The 27,298-nt window shown below is 25.1% G+C and overlaps 1 protein-coding gene across 17 annotated transcripts in view; it reads right to left on the bottom strand.

The window, feature by feature from the left end:
• LOC119602393 (low-density lipoprotein receptor) overlaps positions 1-27,298 on the bottom strand; it is a 292,767-nt gene that overhangs the window by 183,160 nt on the left and 82,309 nt on the right. For 9 of the 17 annotated variants that reach the window (XM_037953889.1, XM_037953886.1, XM_037953888.1 and 6 more), the window contains exon 2: positions 21,833-22,915. The exons of 7 other annotated variants lie outside the window; for them this stretch is intronic. In XM_037953889.1, coding sequence (XP_037809817.1) covers positions 21,833-21,944 — 112 coding nt within the window. In that variant the 5' untranslated portion in view covers positions 21,945-22,915. The remainder of the gene's footprint in view (positions 1-21,832; positions 22,916-27,298) is intronic. One more of the 17 variants, XM_037953887.1, reaches the window with a different exon arrangement.

Below are 27,298 nucleotides of genomic sequence, written 5' to 3'. Positions count from 1 at the left end.
ATTTAATAAAATAGCTTTAAAAGACAAAACTATATACAAAAATAAAGGGCGAGGAAAATCTTATAAAAATAATCGATTAATTTTAAACCGGTTTTGCGAATAATCGAATAAATTTAATAGTAAAATAACATAAATGAGAAAAACCAAATTTCGGTAAACTTTTTTGTGACGATTAATCGCTTCAAATAGAACCGGTTTTACGATTAATCGAATAAAAACCGCTAACATTGTTAATAAAAAACATTGAAACAGTAGAATATTTATAACAAGGTTTTAGAGGTGAATTTTTTTAACGAATAATCGATTAAATTAGAAACGGGTAGCCGAATAATCGATTAAAATGTTTGCTTTAATGCAAACAAATTAAATAATAAACCTTTTATATAGAATAAAAGGAGAAAAAATCAATTTGGAATAATTTTTTTCTAACGAATATTCGGTTAATATAGAACCGGTTTTACGATTAATCGAAAATAAAAAGCTAATAAAAATATATGTACATTGAAACAATTTTATATTAATAAGAAGATTCTAGTGATTAATTCTTGAAAAGAATAAACGATTAATTTCAAATTTGCGAATAATCGAATATTTTTGGCTATTTCTTTCTTAAATAAGAACGTAATTTATATGAAATAATAAAATTTATATGAAAAAAATGGATTTCTGTTACTTTTTGTGAAGAATAATCGATTAAAGTATATCCGAATAACCGAATAATCATAAAAAAAATTTTCTTAAAACCATTTATAAATAAATAAAATCTAAAAAATTGATTTCAGTTAATTTTATTTTTGTAACGAATAATCGTTTAATGTAGAACCGGTTTTACGAATAATCAAATAAAAAAGCTTAAAATTGTTAATGAAAATACATTAATATGTGACAAATCAATTACAAGATTCTAGTGGTGAATTTTTGCAAAAATATAATCAATTACATAAACCGAGTACCCTAATAATCGAACAAAAATTTATCTTTAGTATAAAAAATAAAAATAATTAACGAAATTCAAATAAAAACTAATTTTTACAAACTTTAGTAAAAAATAAACGATTAAATTTAAACCCGAATCGAATAATCAATTAAAAATACACATATCTTTAAGACAAAATCTGAACTGTTTACAAAAGTAATATTTGAATAAAGACTGATTTTAGCTTCTTTTATATGACAAATAATCGAATAATTTAAACCCGGTTTAACCCGGGTTAACGAATAATCGTATAAATTATGTTAAAGTGGCTTTAAATTAACGTACTTTGAATAAAAATTGTATTAAGTGAATTTCTGTAACGAATAATCGTTAAATTTTAAATACGGGTTTCCGAATAATCGATTAGAATATATACATAATCGCTTTAACATGGAATTTGAACTATTTAAATAATTCAGAATTTAATAAAAAATTAATTAGACTTATTTAATAAGACGAATAATCGATTATTTTGAACCCGGTTTAGCCCGGGTTAACGATAATCGTATAAATTAAGTTAAAATGGCTTTATATTAACGAAATTCGACTAAAAATTGCTTTTAGTATATTTTTCTAACGAATAATCGTTAAATTTTTAACCCGGGTTTCCGAATAATCGATTAAAAATTAACGTAAACCCTTTAACATGAAGTCTCTACAGACTATACAATTAAAATTTGAATAAAAATTGCTTTTAGCTTATATTGTATAACAAATAATCGGTTATTATTGAACCGGTTTAACCCGGGTTAATCGTATAAATCGTACAAATTAAGTTAAAATTGTATTAAGTTAAAGTAATTCGAATAACAACTGCTTCAAATTAAAGTAATTAGACTAAAACTTGCTTTTAGTATATTTTCGTAGCGAATAATTGTAAAATTTTAAACCCGGGTTTCTGAATAATCGATTAAAAATTTACATAAACGCTTTAAAATTAAGTCTTTACTGTCTACATAATTCAAATTTGGAAAACAATATTTTTTGCTTTTTTTGTATAACAAATAATCGGTTATTTTTGAAGGGGTTTAACCCGGGTTACGGAATAATCGTATAAATTATGTTAAAATTGCATTAAATTAAAATAATTCGAATAAAAACTGCTTTAGTAAACTTTTGTAACGAATAATCGTTAAATTTCAGAACCGGGTTTTCGAATAATTGAAAAAAATTAAACGCTTAAGCTTTAAAGAGAAATCTAGAGAGTTTGCATGATAAAAATTTGAATAAAAATTAATTTAAGCTTACTTTGTATGACGAATAATCGAATAATTTAGAACCGGCTTAACTCGGGTTAACGAATAATCGTATAAATTAAGTTAAAATTACTTTAAGTTAAAGTAATTCGAATAACAACTGGTCTAACAAACTTTTGTGACGAATAATCGTTAAATTTCAGAACCGGGTTTTCGAATAATCGAATAAAAATTAATATAAACGCTTTAAAAGGAAGTCTAAACTATTTGAATAAAAATTTGAATAAAAATTGATTTAAGCTTATGATTTTTATAACAAATAATCGAATAATTTAGAACCGGTTTAACCCGGGTTAACGAATAATCATGTAAATTAAGTTAAAATTTGCTTTAAATTAATGAATTTTTTAAATTAAACCAATTTTAGTAAGTTTTTGCAACGAATAATCGTTTAAATTTAAGAATATTCGTTAAAGTTTAGTTTGAAATTGTTTAAAATTTAAAGAAAATGGCTAAAATGTTTTAAAAAAAAGTTGAAATTCAAATGAAATATTTATTATTTAGAACTTTGTAAGCAAATAATCGTTGAATCCTACCAAGATTATTACGACTAAACATTTTTATTTAAAAAAATTTAATTTTAAAAATTTTTCTCCGGAAACATTTATTTAATTTAAAGCAACTTTTCTTAATAATTCTTTTTGTTTGTCACGGGAATGCTGGAAATATGTATGTGGCTATGTGTGTGTGTAAGTGAAGGGTTTCATTAAATTACACAAACTCATTCTTTTCCTAAGACTTTACTTTTCTTAAGAAGAAAATAATTTATATTGTATTTTTGTAAAATTGGTTTCCCTGTCTTCTTTATTGCGTTTCACCTGTCTTTTTTTACTTTTTCTTTTTCCATTTCACATTTTTTTGTGTGCCTTCAGTTGCACAAACTCATTATAATTGGTAATTAAATTCATTATTTATGGTTTTTCTGTTGAAAAACCAAAAAAAAAAAACAAACTTTAGACAAAAAAAGGGGGAAATGTATTTTTAATTATAAAGAATATAAATTTAAACACCTTAAGGTAGGCAATGGTTTTTTTATAAGAAATTTGTTTACGCTAAAGTTGGAGAGAAAATTTGTTAGGGTATTAATAGAGAGCCGTTGTAGCAGCAGTGTTTTAAGAGAGTTTAGGGAAGAGAAAGTTTGTTGCTGTATTTTATAGATCGAGTAGGAAAATGGCCAAAATATTTCAAATAACAGTTCGCTGTGCTTTTGCCTTTAGCAGAATGATTTTAGTTTTTATTACATTTCCTCATAATGAATCAAACTTTTGTTTGATGTTCTTTAATAAATCTAACTGCTGACTTTTATTTGTGTGTTTTTGACGGCTTATTAAAACCACTATTTACCAAACATTAAAGAAAAAGCAAAATAAAACTTTCCACCAATTCACAACAAGTGTTGCCCAACAATGACTTAAAGTATTTTGCCTTTTTCTAAAGAACAATTATTGAAAATTACATTATTTTTATTTCTGTTGTTCTTTTGCTTTAATGTTCAATTCCACGAACATGAAATTTTTATGCTATAAGCCTACAAGTATGCTTTGCAAAATAAATAATAAATCTAAAAAAAAAGAAATCAAAAAAATATGTTTCCTTTTGGCATAATGAAACATTACCCAGCAACTAATCAAGTTTAGCTATTTAAAGAAACAGTAGGAGGAGGAGGAGGAGAACATTTCATTCTCTGAAAGCTATAACTATAAAAACTACAAGAAATCTATAAAAATCTGAAATTTGTTGTAAAACATTGAACTCAAAATCGTATAGGAAATGTTTCATTTTTTATGACCCCCCCCCCCCCCCAACAAAAGAGAGAAAAAAAACGAACTAATAGAAATAATCTAAAAGATTTTTGTGTATGTGTTTTTCACAGATTGTCTTTGAGAACAATGATTGTGATAGATTTTTATTACCAACTGTCAAAAAGAAACCTAGAGAGTATGAGTGTGTAAAGTAATCTTAATGAAATTTTATCAAACATTTTCCTGATCATAAAAATTCCAAGCGTTATACTAAAACAGAGATTTATATCCCTAGCAACACAAAAATTATCTATATTAGTAAAAAAAAGCTCAACAAAAAACTCCCAACAAAAAAATCTATAAATGATAAACTGTCATTCAATGTTTAGCACTTAAATTATTGTTTATACAACCTACAGTTTCTTAGGGAACAAATTTTGCGTTTTTTCTTATTATCCTGCTCAAGTGTTGCCCGGGTTACTGCAGTGTCTTTTCGCCGCCATCTTTATGTTTAACTAGAGCATAAATAAGTTTTGCTTTTATATTCATAATAATAATAATAATAACTTTAAGAAAACAGTAATTGACAAATTCAATGCGTTTTATGTAAATATTATAAAATATTTATGGATTTGAATGGTAAATCCTAAAGTTTACTTTATGGCTTTATGGTAAAAAAAAACTTTTTTTCATATTTTTATTCTTACCTGGAAATTAATTTTAGTTTTTTTTTTTATTAAAAATTTCTAGGAAAACTCACCTGAAAATAGATAAAGAAATATAATGGGAATTAGTTTTAGATTAAATTATAAAGAAATGTAAATTTTTTTAATGGAGAAAGCTTTTCAAGTGAAAATATTTTATTGATGAATCATTGTAAATGAAATCAATCTTTTTTTGGGATAAAATAACTTATCTTTTTAAGGAGACAGGCACGTTTATTAGTTTAAAAGCTTTTTAGCAAGAAAAGCTTTTTAATAAGAAAAGCGTTTAAGTTCAAAAGCTTTTTAATGAGAAAAGCGTTTATGTTCAAAGGTTTTTTGGTTAAAAATATTTTTAGCGTGGAAAGCTTTTTTGTTAAAAAGCTGTTTAGTAAGAAGATTTTTAGCAAGGAACATTTTTTAGTTAAAAAGCTTTCTAGTAAGCGTTTTACTAAGAAGTTTTTTTTAGTTAAACATTTTTTAGTAAGAAAAAGCTTTTCAATAAGAAAAGCGTTTAAGTTCAAAAGCTTTTTTAGTAAGGGAAGCTTTTTAGTTAAAAATATTTTTAGCGAGGAAAACATTTTTGTTAAATAGCTGTTTTGTAGGGAAAGCTTTCCTGCAAGGAAAGTTTTTTAGTTAAAAAGCTTTTCAGCAAAAAAATATTTTTAGTTAGAAAGCTTTTTAGTTAGGAAGACTTTTAAAAGAACGCTTTTTAAAAAAGCTTTTTACTTAAAAAGCTTTTCAAATGAAAAGCTTTTCAAAGGAAATCATTTAACCTAAAACACTTTTAAAGCTTTTTAGATTTTTAAAATAACGCCTTTTTCTTAAAAACCTATTTAAAGGAAAGCTTTTTTAGTGGAGAAATGCCATTCTTAATATAATTGATTTAAGAAAGGGGTTTAATTAAAAAGGCTCTTAAAGGAGAGCTTTTTCGTGGAGAAAAACCATTCTTAATATATTTTTTTAACAAAAGATATTTAGGTAAAAAGCTCTTTTGTAAGGAAAGCATTTTAGTTAAAAAGTTCTGTAGTAAGGAAAGGTTTTCGGTTAAAAAGTTTTTATGCAGTATTTGTTTAAATTGTTTAACGCTTGTCTTTTAGAAAAGCTATTTATTCGAAATAGTTTGGAAGCTTTTTTATTTCTTTAAAAAAGCTATTTCTTAAAAAATCTCTTCTAAATTCGTTTTTTAAATTGTGTTCTTCTTTTTCTTAAAATTTTGTGAAAAAAAGCTGTTATCTTAAAAAAGTTGTTTGTATAAAACCTTTTTTAAATGCATTTGAATTGTTTTAAAGCTTTTTTATAAAAAACTTTTTCAACCTTTTTTCTTTTTTTAATTAAGAGTTATTTCTCAAAAAAGCTTCTTTAAGTTTATTTTTTAAATTGTGTTCTTAAAAAATATTTTTTTAGAAAAAGCTTTTTCTTTAAATTTTGTGGAAAAAGCTTTAAATTTATGCCTTTTTTGTAGAAAATGATTAAAAAACTTTTTAAAAATATATATATTTTTTAAATATTTTTAAAAAAGCTTATTTTTAAATGGAAAAGTTTTTTCTTAAAAAAGTTGTTTGTGCGTTTTCTTAAAAGATGTTTTTGCGTTAAAAAATATTTAAGAAACTTTAAAAAACTTATTTTCTTAAAGAAAGCATTAAGTTTATGTCCTAAAAAGGTTACTTCTTCAAAAAGCTTTTCATTTCTTTGAAAACTTTATTAAGTTATCTAGGTTTTTCTTAAAAAACTTTATTTAATAGCTGTTTGAAAAAAAGCTTTTCTTTTTTTTTAAAACTTTATTTCTTAAAAAAGCTTTTCAAAGTTTATTGTAAGTTGTGTTCTTAAAAGAGTTATTTATTAAAATTTTTTGGAAAATGCTTTTATCTCAAAACTTTATTTTTGGAGGAAAAGCTTTTTCCATAAATTATACTTAAAAACAAATAAGAACAATTTTAAGACCAAACAAAAATTAAAACAAATAATTAAAAACCTAAAACTCCAGACATTTTCTTAAAAATTTTCCAAGAAAATTTTTTCCAAAACTCCCCCTTCCAGAATGTATGTAATACATTTGTTCTAATACGTGTTTCTTTTATATTGACACTCACTATACATTAAGATTATCTGCAGTTTTTTTTTGCTGTCAGAGGGTGAAAACAAAAAAAAAAAACAGAAATTTAGACAAGATAATATCAACATTTTGCCATCATTATGGTGGCGTTTATGAGTGTATGATAAAAAGGAAACATCAAAAAAACAAAATCCAACTGAAAAAAACATAATGGAAAACAAAAGAAAATTAACAAACAGCAAAAAAATATAAGAAGTCTATAAAGCAGGCAGATAGCAGGGGGGAAAAGGAGGAGTAGAGGGAGGTACGTGTGTTTGTAGAAATGAGTATGATTATCTTAATTTTGTTAAATACAAAAAACAGAAAAACACACATACTTAGCCCACGTACTCATCAAATATGCAGAAGAAAACAAAAACATAAAAAATACACACACTTTTATATGAAAAGCTGTCATAAAAACGTTTTTTTTTTGAACCACACATACATGTATTAGTTTATACATATGAATGTGTGCTTTTGCCTCTATGTATGTGAGTTTAATAGGCCTATCAAAATGAGCATTTAAATAATAATAATACTCTTTTAGTATTAAAGGCCACATTAGGTCTTAATTAATACTTACTTTTCTATGCAAACACAGCAATCTTCAACAAAAAAAAAAGTATAGCCTACTTGTAGGCAGGCTTAATAATTATAATAAAATCTAATGTTATGGTGTAGTCAAGTCTATTTTTAAAACATAAATACTAGTTTAATTAGAAATTCTAAGTAAAGGTTTGCATACAAAACAAAATATTTGGTATTTTTCCTTTCATAAAGGATCTTTTTAATGCTTAGCTGCTTAACATAGAGAAGCTATATGTTGATGGGGAGATTAAGGTAATGAAATTTAATTGAACTTGGAGAAACTGCTGGTAAAAATTCACTTTGAGGTTTATTAAAAATTATTGGTAAAATAAACAAGACAATAAGAAAATATTGTTATGAATAGGATTTAAATCAATTTTTGGTTTTCATGTGAAATCAAATACAGGGAGACTTATTAGGAATTAAGATTTTTAAATTTTAGTTTTGTTCAATTCTAGTTCAGTTCGAGTTCAGTTCTAGTTCAGTTCTAGTTCAATTCTAGTTCAGTTCTAGTTCAGTTATAGTTCAGTTATAGTTCAGTTCTAGTTCAGTTCTAGTTCAGTTCTAGTTCAGTTCTAGTTCAGTTCTAGTTCAGTTCTAGTTCAGTTCTAGTTCAGTTCTAGTTCAGTTCTAGTTCAGTTCTTGTTCAGTTCTAGTTCAGTTCTAGTTCAGTTCTAGTTCAATTCTAGTTCAGTTCTAGTTCAGTTCTAGTTCAGTTCTAGTTCAGTTCTAGTTCAGTTCTAGTTCAGTTCTAGTTCAGTTCTAGTTCAGTTCTAGTTCAGTTCTAGTTCAGTTCTAGTTCAGTTCTAGTTCAGTTTTAGTTCAGTTCTAGTTCAGTTCTAGTTTAGTTCTAGTTCAGTTCTAGTTCAGTTCTTGTTCAGTTCTAGTTCAGTTCTAGTTCAGTTCTTGTTCAGTTCTAGTTCAATTCTAGTTCAGTTCTAGTTCAGTTATAGTTCAGTTATAGTTCAGTTCTAGTTCAGTTCTAGTTCAGTTCAAGTTCAGTTCTAGTTCAGTTCTATTTCAGTTCTAGTTCAGTTCTAGTTCAGTTCTAGTTCAGTTCTAGTTCAGTTCTAGTTCAGTTCTAGTTCAGTTCTAGTTCAGTTCTAGTTCAGTTCTAGTTCAGTTCTAGTTCAGTTCTAGTTCAGTTCTAGTTCAGTTCTAGTTCAGTTCTAGTTCAGTTCTAGTTCAGTTCTAGTTCAGTTCTAGTTCAGTTCTAGTTCAGTTCTAGTTCAGTTCTAGTTCAGTTCTAGTTCAGTTCTAGTTCAGTTCTAGTTCAGTTCTAGTTCAGTTCTAGTTCAGTTCTAGTTCAGTTCTAGTTCAGTTCTAGTTCAGTTCTAGTTCAGTTCTAGTTCAGTTCTAGTTCAGTTCTAGTTCAGTTCTAGTTCAGTTCTAGTTCAGTTCTAGTTCAGTTCTAGTTCTAGTTCAGTTCTAGTTCAGTTCTAGTTCAGTTCTAGTTCAGTTCTAGTTCAGTTCTAGTTCAGTTCTAGTTCAGTTCTAGTTCAGTTCTAGTTCAGTTCTAGTTCAGTTCTAGTTCAGTTCTAGTTCAGTTCTAGTTCAGTTCTAGTTCAGTTCTAGTTCAGTTCTAGTTCAGTTCTAGTTCAGTTCTAGTTCAGTTCTAGTTCAGTTCTAGTTCAGTTCTAGTTCAGTTCTAGTTCAGTTCTAGTTCAGTTCTAGTTCAGTTCTAGTTCAGTTCTAGTTCAGTTCTAGTTCAGTTCTAGTTCAGTTCTAGTTCAGTTCTAGTTCAGTTCTAGTTCAGTCTAGTTCAGTTCTAGTTCAGTTCTAGTTCAGTTCTAGTTCAGTTCTAGTTCAGTTCTAGTTCAGTTCTAGTTCAGTTCAGTTCAGTTCTAGTTCAGTTCTAGTTCAGTTCTAGTTCAGTTCTAGTTCAGTTCTAGTTCAGTTCTAGTTCAGTTCTAGTTCAGTTCTAGTTCAGTTCTAGTTCAGTTCTAGTTCAGTTCTAGTTCAGTTCTAGTTCAGTTCTAGTTCAGTTCTAGTTCAGTTCTAGTTCAGTTCTAGTTCAGTTCTAGTTCAGTTCTAGTTCAGTCTAGTTCAGTTCTAGTTCAGTTTCTAGTTCAGTTCTAGTTCAGTTCTAGTTCAGTTCTAGTTCAGTTCTAGTTCTAGTTCAGTTCTAGTTCAGTTCTAGTTCAGTTCTAGTTCAGTTTAGTTCAGTTCTAGTTCAGTTCTAGTTCAGTTCGTTCTAGTTCAGTTCTAGTTCAGTTCTAGTTCAGTTTCTAGTTGATTTCTAGTTCAGATCTAGCTCAGTTCTAGTTCATTTCTAGTTCATTGTTTGTTTTCGTTACCCTTTTCGTATACATTTAAAATCCTCCTCATATATTTAATTTATGAAAAATGTTTGCATACTTTTAGGAAATTAAACATCTAACAACTAAAACTTTTTTTGTGCGCGTTTTAATGATTTATCTAAGCATTCAAGTGTCATACAACAAAAACAAAAAAATGAGAAGCATGCGTGTGCGTGCGTATAATTGAAATACTTTTTAAAGTAGCAATTGTGGTGAATTATACATTTAGGATAAATATTAATTTGAAAACTTAAAGCATAATTTACAGAATTAGAAAGGAAATTATAAGGATAATTTATTTAAAAAATTTAAAAAACAAATTATTTTAAGTGAACTTCTTACATTGACAAATTAAAATTCAGCAAACAATTTTTAATAATTTAAAAGAATTTTGCAACAATGAAGTTTTGTAGCTTATAAAGGAATTAAATAAAATTCTTGGAAATATGTTAAAATTATTGTTATACCTTTTGACATATTAAAATTTAAATCGCATATTTTTAATGATATTAAGCATGTGTGAGTCATTTACAGAAATTACCTTAACAAGAGTATTTCTGTATAATTTTTCAAGTGGCAATTATTGCATACTTTAAGGCTTAAGGGAAAAAAGTTATAAATTATATAATATGCTTAAGGGATTTGTAACAAAATAAAACGCACTTTTGAAAATTAACAATAAAATTATAGCAGCGTTTTTTTAAAAGGGAACATTTCGCTAATTTAAAAAAATTAAATTATGTAAAATATATTGTTAAAAATATTTTGACAGAAAAAAAATTTTATTTAAAATTGTTAAATATTTTTTTATTTATTTAACGGACTTTATTGAATGTACTGGAAATGTCAAATTTATTTTACTCATGACTTTTTTTCCTTTTGACATTATAGTTTAGAAATTAATTTCAAAGGCTTTAAATATTTAGATTTGAAACTAATTTTCCGGAAACATTTTTTTATGTAAAATGTTTTTAAACAAAAGAAATTGTAATTTAAAACGTTTAATGTAGCTTTAAACATGAAAAAAGTTTAATGAAACAAATTTTCAACTTTTTATAGCCTACAATTAGGAGTTTTTTAAATTTAAATTTATTGCCTATTTTTAGGTGTTTTTTCTAATTAAAGCAAAATCAACAAAAACAAATGAATAATTATTAAAAAAAACTTTAGGAATTAATTAGCACTATCAATAGTTATAAATTATGCACAAATTATTTACACCTTTGTGGAAAAACAAACTAAACTGTGAGTAGTTTTTTTTTTGCATATTTATTGATTTTTTCCCTCTTCTACTTAATGGAAAACATTGCTACCAAAAAAAAGTGAGAAAATTTTTTTAAATATAAATTTTCATTAACTTTATTAAAATGCCAAAACAACTCTTTGGATTTTAATTTATTTTCAATGTTCGAGAGCAAAACGAAAAAAAACCTGAAGAGATGTACAAAGTTTATTTTTTTAAATATGTATCTCCCTAAATATAAGCGAGAAATGTTTATATGTATGTAAAATAGTGAAAGAGGGTGTTGATATAAAAGTGTGTTTGTATGCGTGTTTTTACATATGTGTGAATGACATTTTAGTGCAAGGTTATTTTTATGCATGGTTTCATTTAATGCAATTTCAAAATGAAAATTTAGTTTACATTTTACCACTTTCCTTTCATTTTATTTCCCTTTCCTTCTCTCATATACCTTTGCAGCTCTTGTACATAACATGAATGTATGTAAATGTCTGTGTAAATTGTAAATTTATCCTGTTTATACACAATATATACTAGTGAATAGTTTAAAAATTTCTATTACTAAAGCAAAAGGATATTTAATTGGAAATAGCAATTTGTCTGAATTAACATTGTACTTTAACTAGACTCTTGTATATTTACAACAAACGCAAACACACATAACATTGCTTTTACATCAATATCATCATCAGTGTTGGTGGCATCATCAGCAATTACAATTACCTACCACCACAGTGTGATAATGTGTAATTGTTGTTGTGGGGTAATGATTGTGTATTTTTGAACAACCAAAAAGGTGAAATAAAGAAAAAGTGTTGCAATATGTTTATGTAATTTAACAAAAGTATCTATGATCGAAAAAGTGCAAAAATTTTGAATGTAAAAAATGTAAAAGAGAAAAAGATCTATTAATCTATGGGTCTATTTATACCCAACATCACTATAGTGTGGAGGGTCTTATGCATTTGTGCTGCTGTACATGTAAACCTTTTGCGCAAGCTACAGGCTACCATTTTTAAGATATTTTGATGAAATTTGGACCATGCGTGTTTTTTCGCCTACGAACGGAGCTTATTGAAACGATCCATAGTACCGGACCCTCCAATTCAGTTATAACTAAGACAAAACTACTAGCATCTCTTTAAATTAAATTGAATTAATTAAATTGAATTAAATTGAACCAAATTCTAAAATCGAAGTCTTCTTTACACCAATCTTAGTCCTATTGGATAATAGTTTTACACACAAGTTTTTGGTCTATGGATCTGTGAATGTATTGGATATTTGATCTATTGATTTATTGAATCTATTTGAGTAATAATCAATCATCTAGTGATGCCATTGATCATAATCTACTGAATCTTTAATTTTTTGAAATATATTGATTATAAACTACAATATGTTGATCCAGGGACAGTTGATTTAACTATGATGACGATCATTGAGCGGGATCAGTCTGTCTGTGTTTAAGCTAGGATCGAGGAACGGACTGATCTCTATCTATCTATCTATCTATCTATCTATCTATCTATCTATCTATCTATCTATCTATCTATCTATCTATCTATCTATCTATCTATCTATCTATCTATCTATCTATCTATCTATATATCTATCTATCTATCTATCTATCTATCTATCTATCTATCTATCTATCTATCTATCTATCTATCTATCTATCTATCTATCTATCTATCTATCTATCTATCTATCTATCTATCTATCTATCTATCTATCTATCTATCTATCTATCTATCTATCTATCTATCTATCTATCTATCTATCTATCTATCTATCTATCTATCTATCTATCTATCTATCTATCTATCTATCTATCTATCTATCTATCTATCTATCTATCTATCTATCTATCTATCTATCTATCTATCTATCTATCTATCTATCTATCTATCTTATCTATCTATCTATCTATCTATCTATCTATCTATCTATCTATATCACTTTATCCCTTTATGTCCTTATTTTGTAAATTGTCTCTTAAAAACGTTTAGTGTACAATCAATCCATTTAAATTGTACATCATGCCACAGAGTCTTTTTAAAGAGTATCGCTTTAAATTTATTTACCTGCATCTCTATGAAGGTATTTTCACCAAATGTGGTATCTCCTGTTTTATGTTGGAGTTGGTTTCTGTTTTTTTTCATGGGGTATAAAATTTACGGCTAATTAGCTTTCATGTTACCAACGAACACATTTTGTGGTATTTTTCAGTAAATATGTGCGGATATTTGAATGTCAACTGTATGGTTTGGTTTTACATTTCATATTGACAAATACTGGAGTAAATACGAGTAAATATTACGTGTATATTAAAGCTTTAATATTAAAATAAAATGCAGGGATTTTGTTAAATTTTAAATTTGTCAATTTAATAATTTAACATTTATTTTTAAAAAATTTTAATTATTTTCGGTTACAGCCAAAGAACTAAACGATTTCGCGCCTAAAATTAGGCAAGTTTAAAACATTTTACTTTTTTAGTGTTTTGAAAAACATGGTATAAACGTTATGATTTTAGTTCGTTTAATTACTTTTGGCTTATTATCCTCTAAATACTTAATTTTTGAAGCTCATTAACGCCTTAAGCATTATGGTTGCTTATAATTTTTACGACGCCTAAAAACAGGCTGCTGCTTTTTGACAATAATATTTTAAATGTCTCTAAAGCATATTATTTGCTACGATTCTTCGTTTATTTTGTGAAAAAGTACAATTGTTTTTAGTTTTCAAGTAGAAAATTATGCAAATTATATTTTCAACTTTTAACTTTTGCGTTTTTTTAGAAAAACATTTATTTGCTTAAAATTAGCCATTGCTCTTTTAATCGTCCAAATAGTGTTTTATTCATGGCATGATATTGCCAGGGGTATTGTTGTGGAAGGCAATTTTTGTAAATAACTAATTAAATATTAATTTGTAGGTGAACCAGAGTGAATGAAGGAAAGCAAAAGACACTTTAGTAGAAGAGTTTATAATGTTTTTTAAAAGAATAAGAAAAAACCCTAATTAGTTTGTAATTGTTGAAATTGTTAAAACACTTATACAGGATATGCCACAGCAACAATAACAAGTACAGCAGCAGCAGAGCCAGCAGCAATTGAAACAACTGCAAGTAAACTATACTGGCTAAACAAAAAAAAAAGTTCAAGGATATTTTCTTGATTTTTCAAGAGTTTAGTTAAAAAGGAGAGGATATGATGGAAAAATATACAATTTAAATGTCATTAAATACTTAAGCCTTTTGCAAAGAGTGGATAATTTTGCATAATTTTGGGTTTAAGTAAAATAAAATTATGAATTTCTTAAGTGTGTATTTAGGTGTAAGCATGAAAAGGTGATTGTTTTGTAACGTAACAAAATTGAACTTTAGTTTTAAAAAAAGGCTAAATAATTTTCTTGATTTTAATGAAAAACTTCAAAAACTAACTAGAAAATAGTATTTAGTTAAAATCCTTCAATATGTATTTTTTCCAACTAACCTCAAAGTTGAAGATTGTTTAGTATAAACGAGTTTTTAAACATCAAGATTTCATTAGAATATTTGTTAAAAAAAATGAATATTTTGCCCACATTTTCCTTAAGATTTAAACACATTTATTGAAATTTTAAATTATTAATACCTAACCCATACTTATGAACTTATACTACTATTGCCTACTTTCAGGCTTTTTAAAGTAAATAAAATTGTTGTGTACAAACTGGGTTGTAACGTTTTGAGGTCTATATCTCTGCTATTTGTAGAGCGATTTGACTGATTTTCGGCAGAAATGTTCACAATACGAGAATCTTTATTTATCTGAAACAAATATTTCCAAGAATTAACTTAAAAGTGGAAAATCCTTTATTAAAAAAACAATTTCCTAAAATGGTAAAAAACAAGCTTAATCCTACTCCAGAGTGTATATCGCTGCTTTTATGGACTGATTCAATTGATTTTTCAGCAAAAGTATTGTCGATGCTTTTAACGATATTTATCTGTCACAAATATCTCCCACAATTATCTAAAAACTTGATAAAAATTGATTTTTCCAATAAAACTTTGCTAAAACTTTATTGTCTAAATTTTTGCTATTTGCACGGAACGACAGAAACTTTCCAAGCATCCCCTCCATTATTATATACTTGAAAAAAGTTGAAACTGAAGATTTAAGAATTCACAAGCCCCTTGATAAACTTATATATTTCCAAGACCTAGAGAAATTAGTTTTTGTAAAGAAACTGTTGCAGCCAAATTGAAAGGATCTTGGAAGTATAATATCAATAAATTCTCGGAAGGACAGACGCTGTTTAATCGCTGTTTCACTTGTTATATACTTAAAGAAAGTCGGAACTGAAAGTTTAAGATTGTACAAATCCCATGATAAACGTTTATTTATCAAAAAGCTTTGGAAATTAGTTTTGATAAAAAAACTTTGCAAAAAATCAAAGAAACTCTAGAAAATCTTATTTCAATAAATGTATGGAACGACAGACACTGATATATGTTCGCCTCTAGTGATATTTACTTGAGGAAAATTTTAAATAAAAATTTACAAAATAACAAAACCAACAATAAACTTAAATATTTCCTGCTCTGAATATTATTAATTTTAAAATATTTATAAAATTTATGATTTTTTTCATTAATGTGTTTACATAGTTTTAAAGTAAACATACTTTTAAGAGAAAAAGTACAGCATATTTACAGGTGTTGAATAACAATTTTAAATAAGTGCAAGAATATACTCTTGTTTTACAGTATATTTACAGTAATTAATATACACCAAGTGTTTATTAAAGAATACTTTAATAAATAAATAAAAAAAATGTTAAAGGCAAAACTTAAAAATGTGTTTACTTTTAATATGTATAAAAAACAGTTTTATTGGCCAACAAAAATATGTAAGGATGTGTGTATTTTCTGGTATTTATCAATGTTTTTCATATTTTATTGCATATTTTTAGGTACATTACTTTTTTTCTCTGGAATTTTATGGTTATTTTTTGTGAAAGCTGTAAATAATCTATATATGTATATGTATTTGCTTTAGCATACTTTTATGGTTTCTGTATAAATTTATAATATAATCCTCTTAAAATTTATGACTATTTAAAGAGAGAAAGGTGAGTGAGTAGAAGTGAGCAAAAGGATGTATGTATGTATTGTTGAATAAAGTTTTGTGATTGAAATTGTGCCAACAAAAAGGAGATTTCAATAATATCGTCTATTGATTGTTTAGTTTCAAAAATTTCATTATTTACATTAATCGATTATTCGCTTTAATTATTTTTCCATATCTATTATACAATTATTCGAAAACCCGGGTTTAAACTAATCGATTATTAGTTTCTTAATTTAGGCAAATATTTTTAAAATTATATTATTTAAATGTCATTTATTTTGCTTTTAAAAAAAATTTTTATTCGAATAATTTAAAAAACCGGTTTCTATTCGTACTAAAATTAATGCATTCGTCTCAAAAATTAAATACTTTTTTATATCTGAGTAAATTTACGTTATAGCTTACAATTTTTAACGATTATCAAAAATTTTTAACCGATTATTCGAATACTCGAATTAATTTTATTCGAATACTCCTTTAAGAAATTTGATAAAATTATTTTTTATTGTTACTAACATTATTAAAATAGTTTGCTTATTTGTTTGGAAACATTTGCAAACAATTATTCGCATCTGCGTTTTTAGAGTAATCGATTATTCGTTATTCCTTCCGATTATTTGTCGATTTAAATTTTTTTGAAAATATCATCTTTATTTTAGGCCTTTAATCGTAAAACCGATTAAAATGATTTTGAATATTTTTTGCAAAATTTTCTTTTCCTAAAAATATTAAAACTATTTTTAATCGATTATTCGTTTTAGAATGAATTTACGTTCTAAATTGTTGCGAATATTCGAAAAAGACGATTTTTATTTGTAGGCAAATTAATCGATTGTTGCTGAAAAAGCAAATATTTTCATAATTCTTTTTATTTCTGACAAATATTGAACATTTTTTTAATCAATTAATAAAAACCCGGTTTTTATTCGTATACAAGTTAATCGATTATTTCTGAAAAAACAAATATTCCCTTAAATTCTATTTATTTCTGGCAATTATTGAACTTTTTATACGAATAATCGAAAAACCGGTTATTATTCGTATGTTAATTAATCGATTATTTTTGAAAAAATTAAATATTTTCTTCAAAATTAAATTCTCTCTATTTCTAGCAAACGTTGAACATTATTTCATTCGAATAATCGAAAAACCGGTTTTTACTCGTATGTAAATTAATCGATTAGTTTTGAAAAAGTTAAATATTTTCTTCAAAATTCAATTCTCCCCATTTCTGACAAACGTTGAGCATTCTTTTATTCGATTAATCGAAAACCCGGATTGTATTCGTATATAAATTAATCGATTATTTTTGAAAAAGTTGAATATTTTCTTCAAAATTAAATTGTTTTTATTTGTGGCAAAGGTGGAACATTCTTTTATTTGAATAATCGAAAACCCGGTTTTTATTCGTATGTAAATTAATCGATTATTTTTGAAAAATTTACATATTTTCTTCAAAATTAAATTTTCTCTATTTCTGACAAACGTTGTAAATTCTTTTGTATGAATAATCGAAAAACCGGTTTTTATTCGTATATAAATTTATCGATTATTTTTGAAAAAGTTGTAAAGTAAAGTATTTGTTGCAAACGTTGAACATTATTTTATTCGAATAATCGAAAAACCGGTTTGTATTCGTATATAAATTAATCGATTATTTTTGAAAAATTTAAACATTTTCTTCCAAAATTAAATCCTCTCCATTTCTGACAAACGTTGAACATTATTTTATTGGAATAATCAAAAAATCGGGTTTCATTCGTATGTAAAATTATCGTTTTTTTTGGGTTTTTTTCGAATAAAATTTATACAAATTTCATTTATTTCATTAATTGAAATAACTTTTAGGGGTACTTTATTAATTTTATAAATTTCCAAGCCCACTTTTAGGCAAATTTAAATAATCAATTTAAAGTATACTTTTAGGCGCTTGAAAAAAATTTCGAATTTTATTTACAATTCTTTTAGCAAAACAAAATCCCTTTTGATCAAGCATAAAATTAATGTAAATAACCAGTCTAAGGGATGGATAGACAGACAGACGGCTAAATTAAAAGACCAAGACAATGTAATTAAACTAAAAATCGAACAAATCAAAGGCTATATACAAAGCTAAACAAATTCAATTTATAAAACAATCAAAGAAAGAAATCACCTAAAATAAATACAACTTTTGCTTTATACAAAACGAGCTTTGAAAAAGTTCTGTCCAAAAAAAAAAGAAACTCAAATAAAAAGAAAAATATTTTTGAGAGTATTTAACAAATATAAATAAAAGATAATTTTATTAGAAAACAAAACTACACAAGACACAAATAAATATTTTATGTTTTTTTGTCTGTTAATTTGTGTTGACAATTTGAAATTTGTAGAAAGCAAAAAAAAAAAAAAAAATGGTAAATGAGCAACAATTTGTTAAAAAAAAAGAAAACAAAAATTAGAATTAGAATTATCAAAAGGAAAAAAGAAAAACGTACTTAAATGAAAATTATATCAAAGGAAATATTTATTCTTTTCTTTTTTGCTAGCAGACGATATTGAAATGAAAACAAAGAAAGGAAATTATGTTGTTTGAAACGGAAATTGTGCATGTTTGAAAAGGAAGAAAAGAAAATCTAATGATGCTATTAAAGAATTTGTTTAATATTCAAATAAATTGCCTAGATTGAAGTGAAATAATACAAAAAATATTTCAATTTTCTTTAAAATTTAGGAAAATTTAAGGTACTTATTGAAACCCTAAATGTATGCTACAAATAACTATATAAGTTACCTAAAGCTATGTCTTAAAAAGTTTTAAACCAAAAATATATTAAACAAACTTATGTTTAAACCAAAAAAATGTTTTATACCTAAAACTAGGCCACAAATATTTGTTCCTTTTAATAAACTTCAAAGTAGGTTTTTCAATTTCTGGCAAACTATCATTTTTTATACTCCCCAAAATATGCAAAATTTTAAATATTTTATATACAGTACCAAACTAAAATTGTGGTTTAAAAACCTTTTAAAAAAATATTTATTTAGCAACCTAAAAGTAGGCCTCACAAATTATATTTGGTATTTACTAATTTATTAAACACAAGACAACGACCTTAAATAACATGAGGTAACTACTAACAACATAATTAATTTTTTTTTATTAAATATATTTATTTTATCCCCTTTTAACTCTTTGAAGATTTTGTGTTTTCTTTTTGGACAATTTTACAAAGATTTATTTTACTGGTTTTCCTTTTTAATTTGTGACCTTTTTTTCTTGCTCTCTGTCCAAACTTCCTGTTAAACTGTTATTTCCTTTTGTCATCTCAAAAATTTACCTTTTTTTTGGCAAACGAATTCTTTAACCGATTCTTTAAATTTGCTAAATATTTTCATTTTCAGTTAACATGTTTTGTATTCTAATGATGATGGTGTTTGTATCATATTCGCTGCTGAAAAAGGAGGAGAAGGCATTTTCTTGTATTTGTTAAGAAAATTTGTTTTATTTATCTTGGAGGGGGATGACGGTGACAGATGCTTTCATTAAATGATACAAATGTTTTATAGGTATTTTTGGTTTTATAGAGGTTTAGTGAACGCTTTGGACAGGACAAAAAGGGTTAAAAAGAATAACTTGCAAATTATGTTAAATTTTCAGGGAGACAACTAAATAAATGAAAGAAAGATTTTCTGGGGTTAAAGAAAACTTTTTTTAATTTTTTTGTGAAATATTAAAGAGTTTAGGATAAATTGAATATATTTTAACCTAAAATTAGGCAACACTATTTCGTAATTTAGGAGTACCATACGAAAACTCGGTTAAAGCTGACAAAACTGACAAATGGCTTAAATTAAATGACCGTTTTATTTTATTTTTCTTAAAATTTTGAAAATTTTTTATTCGAATAATTGAAAAACCGGTTTTTATTCGAATAAAAATTAATCAATTATTTGTGGAAACAAATTATTTCTATTAAAATTAAAGAACATTTCTTTTAAAAGTTATTTTTATTATAATTTAAAGTTTTTTAATCGTTTATTACTATTTTTATATATATATTAAACATTTTTAATCGAATAATCGAAAAACCGGTTTTTAATTGAATAAAACTTAAGAGAATTAATCTAGGCGAAATAAATTGCTTCTTTCTTTAATTTATTTTAGGGTTTAGAAGTATTTTTTTGTAATTATTCAAATTTCTTTATACGATTAATCGTGAACCCGGCTAAAATTAAACAATTCTCCGTTTAAAAGTTTTTTTTATTATATTTATTAATTTATAATTAAATAATTTTTAATCTTATAGTTGTATTTTTTTTATAAATATTGAAAAAATTTTAATCGAATAATCGCAAAACCCGGTTTTTTTTCGAATAAAAATTAATCGGTTAATTAAGAAAAAATCAATTATTTCTATTAAATTTAATTTATTTCATGATTTATATTTATTTTTTTGCGATTTAAAAAAATTTCTTTAAACGATTAATCGTAAACCCGGCTCCCGGCTACACGATATTACGTTTCAAATTTATTTTCATTATAATTAAATGATTTTTAATACTTTAATTCTAAATCCCTATAAATATTAAAAAATTTTATTTAAATTATGAAAAACTTGGGTTTTATTCGAATAGAAATTAATCGATTATTTTAGGGAAAAATAAGTATTTATTTAATTTTTTTTTTAATTTAAATTGATTTTTTGTAATTATTAAAAATTTGTAATACTACTAATCCTTAAACCGGTTCAAATTAAATCATTATTTTCTTTTCAGCCTGAAAGTAGGCAATATTCTAAATATTGAAATAACTTAATAACTTCTAAATATTGAAATAACTTAATTATATTAAGCCAGAAAACGTTATATTTCCAGCTACTAAAGTGTATAGAACCGATTATTCGTAAAACCGTTTTAAAATTAATCGATTAAACAACATTTCAATATAAAAATTTGCAAACCATGTATTTACTAGTTATAAAAATGTTTCATTTTAAAAGTTTTGCAATGACTATTCGAAAACCGGTTTTAGAACCGGCTGCAAAATAACAAATTATTTGTTAAAAAACTAATTTTGATTAAAAGATTTGCATATCTAATAGTCGACCCTTAAAAATATTTTTAACTTGAAATAGGAAAAATTGAATTTTCAGCCTAAAATTAGGCAACATTTTTTCTTATTTTGTGTAAAATAATAAATAAAACAACATTTAAAAACAAAAAATTGCAAGCCATGCAACTGTTAGTTATAAATTTGTTAATTTTAAATTTAAAAGTTTGGTTTTATAACCGGCTCAAAATTAATCGATTATTCGTTAAAAATGTTTTATTTAGAAAAAAAAATTTCAGTTTGAGCAATAAACCAAAGAATCTACCTTAAATTCAATAATATTTTTGCATTAAATGAAAAAATGGACATTTAGCCCAAAAGTAGGCAACATTTTTATTTATTTGTTTAAAATTACATTTAAATGCAAAAATGTGCATGCCTTATAATAGCTAGTAGCAAAAAAATATTTTTAAGAAGTTTTGAAACGATTATTCGAAACCCGGTTTTAGAACCGGTTCAAAATTAACCGATTATTCGTTAAAATATTTTTGATATTTTCTAAAATTTTCTATAAAACAACCAATTAACTTAAATTTAACTTAAGTTCTTTACAAAAGAGATTTTTTGATAAAATTTAAGGTTTTTTTGGAAAGACGGACATACAATCCCGATATAACTTTCAGATCTCATTTGACACTATTCCTCTACCTTTTTAATCATGGTCTATTTCATTACTATTATTTGAAATTAATAAATATTAAACTATAACATACCTTCAATATCACCCGGTGCAGCATTAACATACATCATTGTTTTAAGCCTAGATGTATGCAATACACCATTTATCAGCAGTAAACAATACAGAAAATAACGTATTAATCCCATGATGAAAACGTAATGTTTATATAGTTTTTATACAAGACGAACAAAAAATGTAATGCTGTAGAGTTGTAAAAATTCTGGGGGGAAACGTTGATAAAAATGTGGTTGTTGCTGTTGTTATTATTTTCAATTTTATTGTTTATTGTTGACAATGAGAAGAGTTAACCAAACATATGAATGTACAAATACATTTACACAAAAAAGTTAAATAAATGGCAAATATGTTTGTAAATGGTTTTTTTAAATTGTTCGCCTGGTTTTTAGCTGTATGCGGTCTGATAATATTATTTGATATTTAAGCCGTTGATAAGTGGTGGCTTAAACCAAATACCAAAACAACTGCGGGTTATATAAAACACAGCACGGCTGGGCAACAAAATTACGATATTTATTTATTTATTTAATTTATTTTTGTTTTTTTTTTTTGCATTTAAATGGCCTTAATGCTCGCTATAGGAGTAACAGAAATATGCACTCAACACACTAGGAGAGTTTTTGCCAACTATATCTCTGTCTATTTGTTCTTTTGCTTCGCTTGCGTTCAATATTTGAGTATTATTTTGAGGCTGCCATAAACTATGCTATGAATTTTGCTTTTGTTTGTTTTGTTGGTCGTTTATTTTAAACACAGACAAATGCATTAAAACACAAACATACAGGTGGTTTTATTAACAAATAATAGTTTATGTTTTTCACAATTTTTATTTCAAATATCATTAGATTTGTTTTTGTTCTTTGCTTAAAAATCCGTTTATTGTAGTTATAATTTTTATGTTGAGATTTATTTGCCTTTTCTCTTTGTTTATTTATTAATTAAATCATTTATTTGTTATGTATGTATAAGAATTGTTCATGGTTTTAATTGTGATTACACTTATTGTTATATGTATTTCCGCCTAAAAGTATGTATTTAAGTTTTTATTTCGTTTAATTTAATATTGTTGTTTATGTATATGCTGCAAATGGAAATGACCCTGAAATTGTTAATTTGTTTGTAAAAAATTTACGTATTTTTTTTTTTAAACACAATCACATGCTCAATATTGAAGTTGTCAGAGTTTTATTTAAATGTCAGCATTTTTAATTCATTTTTTTGTTATTTTCTTTATATAAAATGCTCGTTTATTTAAATATGGTATTAATTTGTTGAAATAAATATAAATGTAAAGAAAAGAGATTTACATTAACACAAGGTCATAGACTTTTAATATGTATGTTTTAATACTACTATATGAAAATGAAAGTAGTTAAGTAGTATTTAAATTAATTAAATAATAATGTGGTAGTTTAATGTAGTATTTTAATGCACACAAAAGTAGGCAGTAAAATATACTAATAAAACAACAAAGATTATTCAGCATTAAAAAAACGTTAAGCTATAATTTTAAGGAACTATACATAAACCCGGGTTTAAAATTATTCAATTAAACTGTTTAAAATTAAATAAACAAAAGCTAATTTAAAAATTTATTTAATTTTTCAAAAATTTAAAATTTTTCTTTTACAACCTAAAACTAGGCAACAATTTTCATTCCCAAACCTGCCAGGATCATTAAAAATTAATAAATTTGTTTACAAAATTTTAAAGATAATTAAAATTTAGTAAACTGTCTTAATTTTAAAATAAAAAATAACGATTATTCGTAAAACTGGTTTTTAATTAATCGATTATTCGCTATTTTAACAGCAACAAAACAGCAAGAAATTAATATAAACAATTTTACACAATATTTTACAACAATTTTCTCAAATTTGGTCTAAAAATTATACGAATAATCGCAAAACCGGTTTCTAATTTAATCGATTAATCGCCAAAATCTCACAAAACAAAAAAATTAAATATTTTTAAGATATTTTCTCGAATCAGTCATAAGCATTTTTCAAATAATTGAAATTTGTTTAAAACTTATTCGAATAATCGCAAAACCGGTTTCTAACTTAATCGATTAATCGCCAAAACTCACAAAATAAAAAAAAAAATAAAAACAAAGGAATGTCTTAATTTTGAAATAAATTCTTTATTTTAAGTCAAAAATTGCTACATTTTGCTGCTTAATCAGTGTAAATCTAAATTATTCGGAAAACCGGTTTTTACTCAAGCTATTATTCGTAGATTTTACATTAACCAAATAGTAATTTTTATTAGAAAAACAGTTTACACAATATTTAAAAAAAATTTCTCAAATTAAGCTTAAATCGAATAATCGTTAACCCGGGTTTTAAATTAAACGATTAATCGCAAAACGAAATCTCTATAAAACCAAGAAATAAATTGCAATGAAGTTTTTAAATCTCTAACAGTTTTTAGAAGAAAATTTCTTAAATTAAGCCTAAAATGTATTCGAATAATCGTTAAACCGGGTTTTGAACTAATCGATTAATCGCCAAAAGGAATCTCTATAAAACCAAGAAATAAATTGCAATGATGTTTTTAAATCTCTAACAGTATTTAGAAGAATTTTCTTTAAAAATTTAAAATTTTCACTTCTCAGCCTGAGGATAGGCAACAATTTCTTTATTAAACCTCTAATTATCACAGAGAGATCTAAATTTTTAAATAAATTCTATAAAGTCAAAACTATTTCAAGCTGAAGTCGTAATAATTATGTTTAAAAAAATGTTTAGCTAACAATTATTCGAAAAAAACGGTTTTTAGTTAATCGATTATTCGTATTATTTACTACCACAAAATCGCCTAAATTTCAATTTAAAACATTTAGAGCAATATTATAAAGAATTTTTTACAAAATTAGGTTTTAAAATAAAACGAATAAACGTAAACCCGGGTTTTTAAATAATCGATAAATCGCAAAGAACACTTAAAAAACCAAAAATTCAGAGAATAAACATTTAACAGTTTTTAACAGAATTCTTTTTATAAATTTTTAAAAATATTTGCTTCTCAGCCTAAAAATAGGCAACGATTTCTTTATAAAATCTCTAAAAATCCAGGAATAGCTTAAATTTTCATATAAACTATACATTTAAAGTCGTCAAAAGCAAACTTTTCTGCAAAGAACATATTTACGAAACGTTTTTTCGGAAACGATTATTCGTATCGTTCACAACATTAAATTCACACAAATTGTAATTTAAGGCATTTTTAACAATACAATACAACTCAGTTAACAAACTTTTAACAGTTTTTATAAATTTTATAAATTTTTAAAAATATTTGCTTCTCAGCCTAAAAATAGGCAACGATTTCTTTATGAAATCTCCAAAAATCCAGGAATAGCTTAAATTTTCATATAAACTTTTATACATTTAAGGTAAAAAAAACAAACTTTTCTGCAAAGATCATATTTGTGAAACGATTATTCAAAAACCCGGTTTTTAATTAAACGATTATTCGTATCGTTTACAACATTAAAAACACAAAAATTTTAATTTAAAGTATTTTGAACAATATTTATACGACATTTCTCTAAATCACACTTCAAAATTATTCGAATAATCCTAAACCGGGTTTGAAATTAATCGATTAATCGCCAAAAAAGAAACTTAAAATATTCACATAACAAATATGTAGCCAATTGTAAAACTTGTAATAGATTTTTCAAACATTTTCTAGAAAATTTTTAAAATATTTGCTTATCAGCCTGAAGGTAGGCAACAAATTTTTGAAAAAAATCGTTAAAAACAAGGAAAAGATGAAATTTTAATATAAACTATACATGCAAAGTCTGAAACTGAATTATTTTCAGCTATAAAAATATTAAATAAGCGATTATTCGAAAACCCGGTTTATAATTAATCGATTATTTGATACTTTTTACATGAAAAAAAGTTTATTTGAAACATTTAATGAAGCATTTGAAAGATATTTTCCAAAATCTGTTCAAAATTATTCGAATAATAAGAAAACCCGGGTTGTTATGGAATTAAAATTAACTTTTAGATTCAAAACATTTTGCGCTTTAAAGTATGCTTCATTTTTTTGTCAGATTTCAATTTCGTAAAGACTGTGTCCCCCTACCAAGAAAGGAAAAAAGTATCCACTGGCTGTCATGAAGGTTTTTTCCTTTCTTCGGTTTTTTTAACACCCGCTGAAAATATTAAAAACTAATTAACTTTTTGTTATTAATAAGTAAATGAAATTGACAGACAACATAATTAAAATTTAAGCTGAATTTCTTTTCCTTATCTAACTAATGGCCAATTGCAAACAAAAAATATATTTTTTTAAAGTTCAATGAGAAGGAAAATGTAAAGAAAAACAAACTATAGCGTACAATTTGGCGGTTGTTATTAAATAACTATTACTACTAAAACCAAGACAACTAAGCAAAAAGGAGAAATAGGGAGACAGAGAGGGACTCTTAAAAACTGTCAATAAATAGCAAGACTTCAATTATAAATAAATAAACTTTGAAAGTTAGTTACACAAACAAGTTTTTGACAACAAATGTTTTTTTTTTTTCTTTCTACGAAATTAGTCTAATGTCTGGTTATACAAAAAAAAACAACAAGTCAATATAAGAAAAACCTTAATAAAAAATATTATATTTAATATACAAAATAAAATGGCAACAAATGTGTACGAAAATATAAAATTTCTATCAAAACATTTCTTTTTTAAGGGTTTCAGCGTATATTGAACCATAATAAACAGCAGACATACAGTTCAATAATAACACAACAACAATGATAACAATAAAGAAAAATGTATTAAAGAAATTATTGCAAAAAAAAAAACTAAAAGAATGAAAAATAAAAACATTTAAAATGTTACGAATACAAAAAACTTCACTGTATGTGGGTGTTTTGGTAATAAAATTTTAGAAATTGTCTGTCTGAAGGTTGTTATTCGAAATAAACACAATAAGAGTATAACATTTTGTTGATTTTATTTAGAAAAATAAGCGGAGGTTAAAGGGGTATCGTCAGTAAATGGCGATTAAGGGAAAAAGTTACTTTTTCCAAAAAAGTTAAAGGATGAAAAGTAAAGGACATAAAAGAGTTTAAGGATAAAGGTAGTTTTGAAAAAGTTAATTTAAATATTTTTGAAAAATTATTTGTTTCAAAAGTTGTCTTGAAAATATCAATTCAGCTAAGTAATTTTAAAGAAGACTTATAAAATTATGTATTTTACAGCAAAATTTTAAATTCAGCTGCTAGTTTTAACAATTCAGCTTTATGTTTTTAGTTAAAATTAAGAGATTAACATTACAAGATATTAAAAACTTTATTCAGCTAACGAAATTTGTAATTCAGCTAAATAAATTTCTTTAAAATTTTTCGAAATTTAATTTTTTATTTGAAATTATCAAATTCAGATGAATAATTTTACTTATAAACCTAATAAAATTGTAATTTTGTACGAAAAAACTTTATATAGTTGAGATTTTTACAAT

Source organism: Lucilia sericata, unplaced genomic scaffold (assembly GCF_015586225.1).
Source record: "Lucilia sericata isolate MDLA Ls3-8-SP2 unplaced genomic scaffold, ASM1558622v1 Contig000226F_arrow, whole genome shotgun sequence".
NCBI classification, from domain to species: domain Eukaryota; kingdom Metazoa; phylum Arthropoda; class Insecta; order Diptera; family Calliphoridae; genus Lucilia; species Lucilia sericata.
The sequence above is the reverse complement of the archived record's forward strand: the minus strand, read 5'-3'. Positions and strand labels throughout refer to the sequence as shown.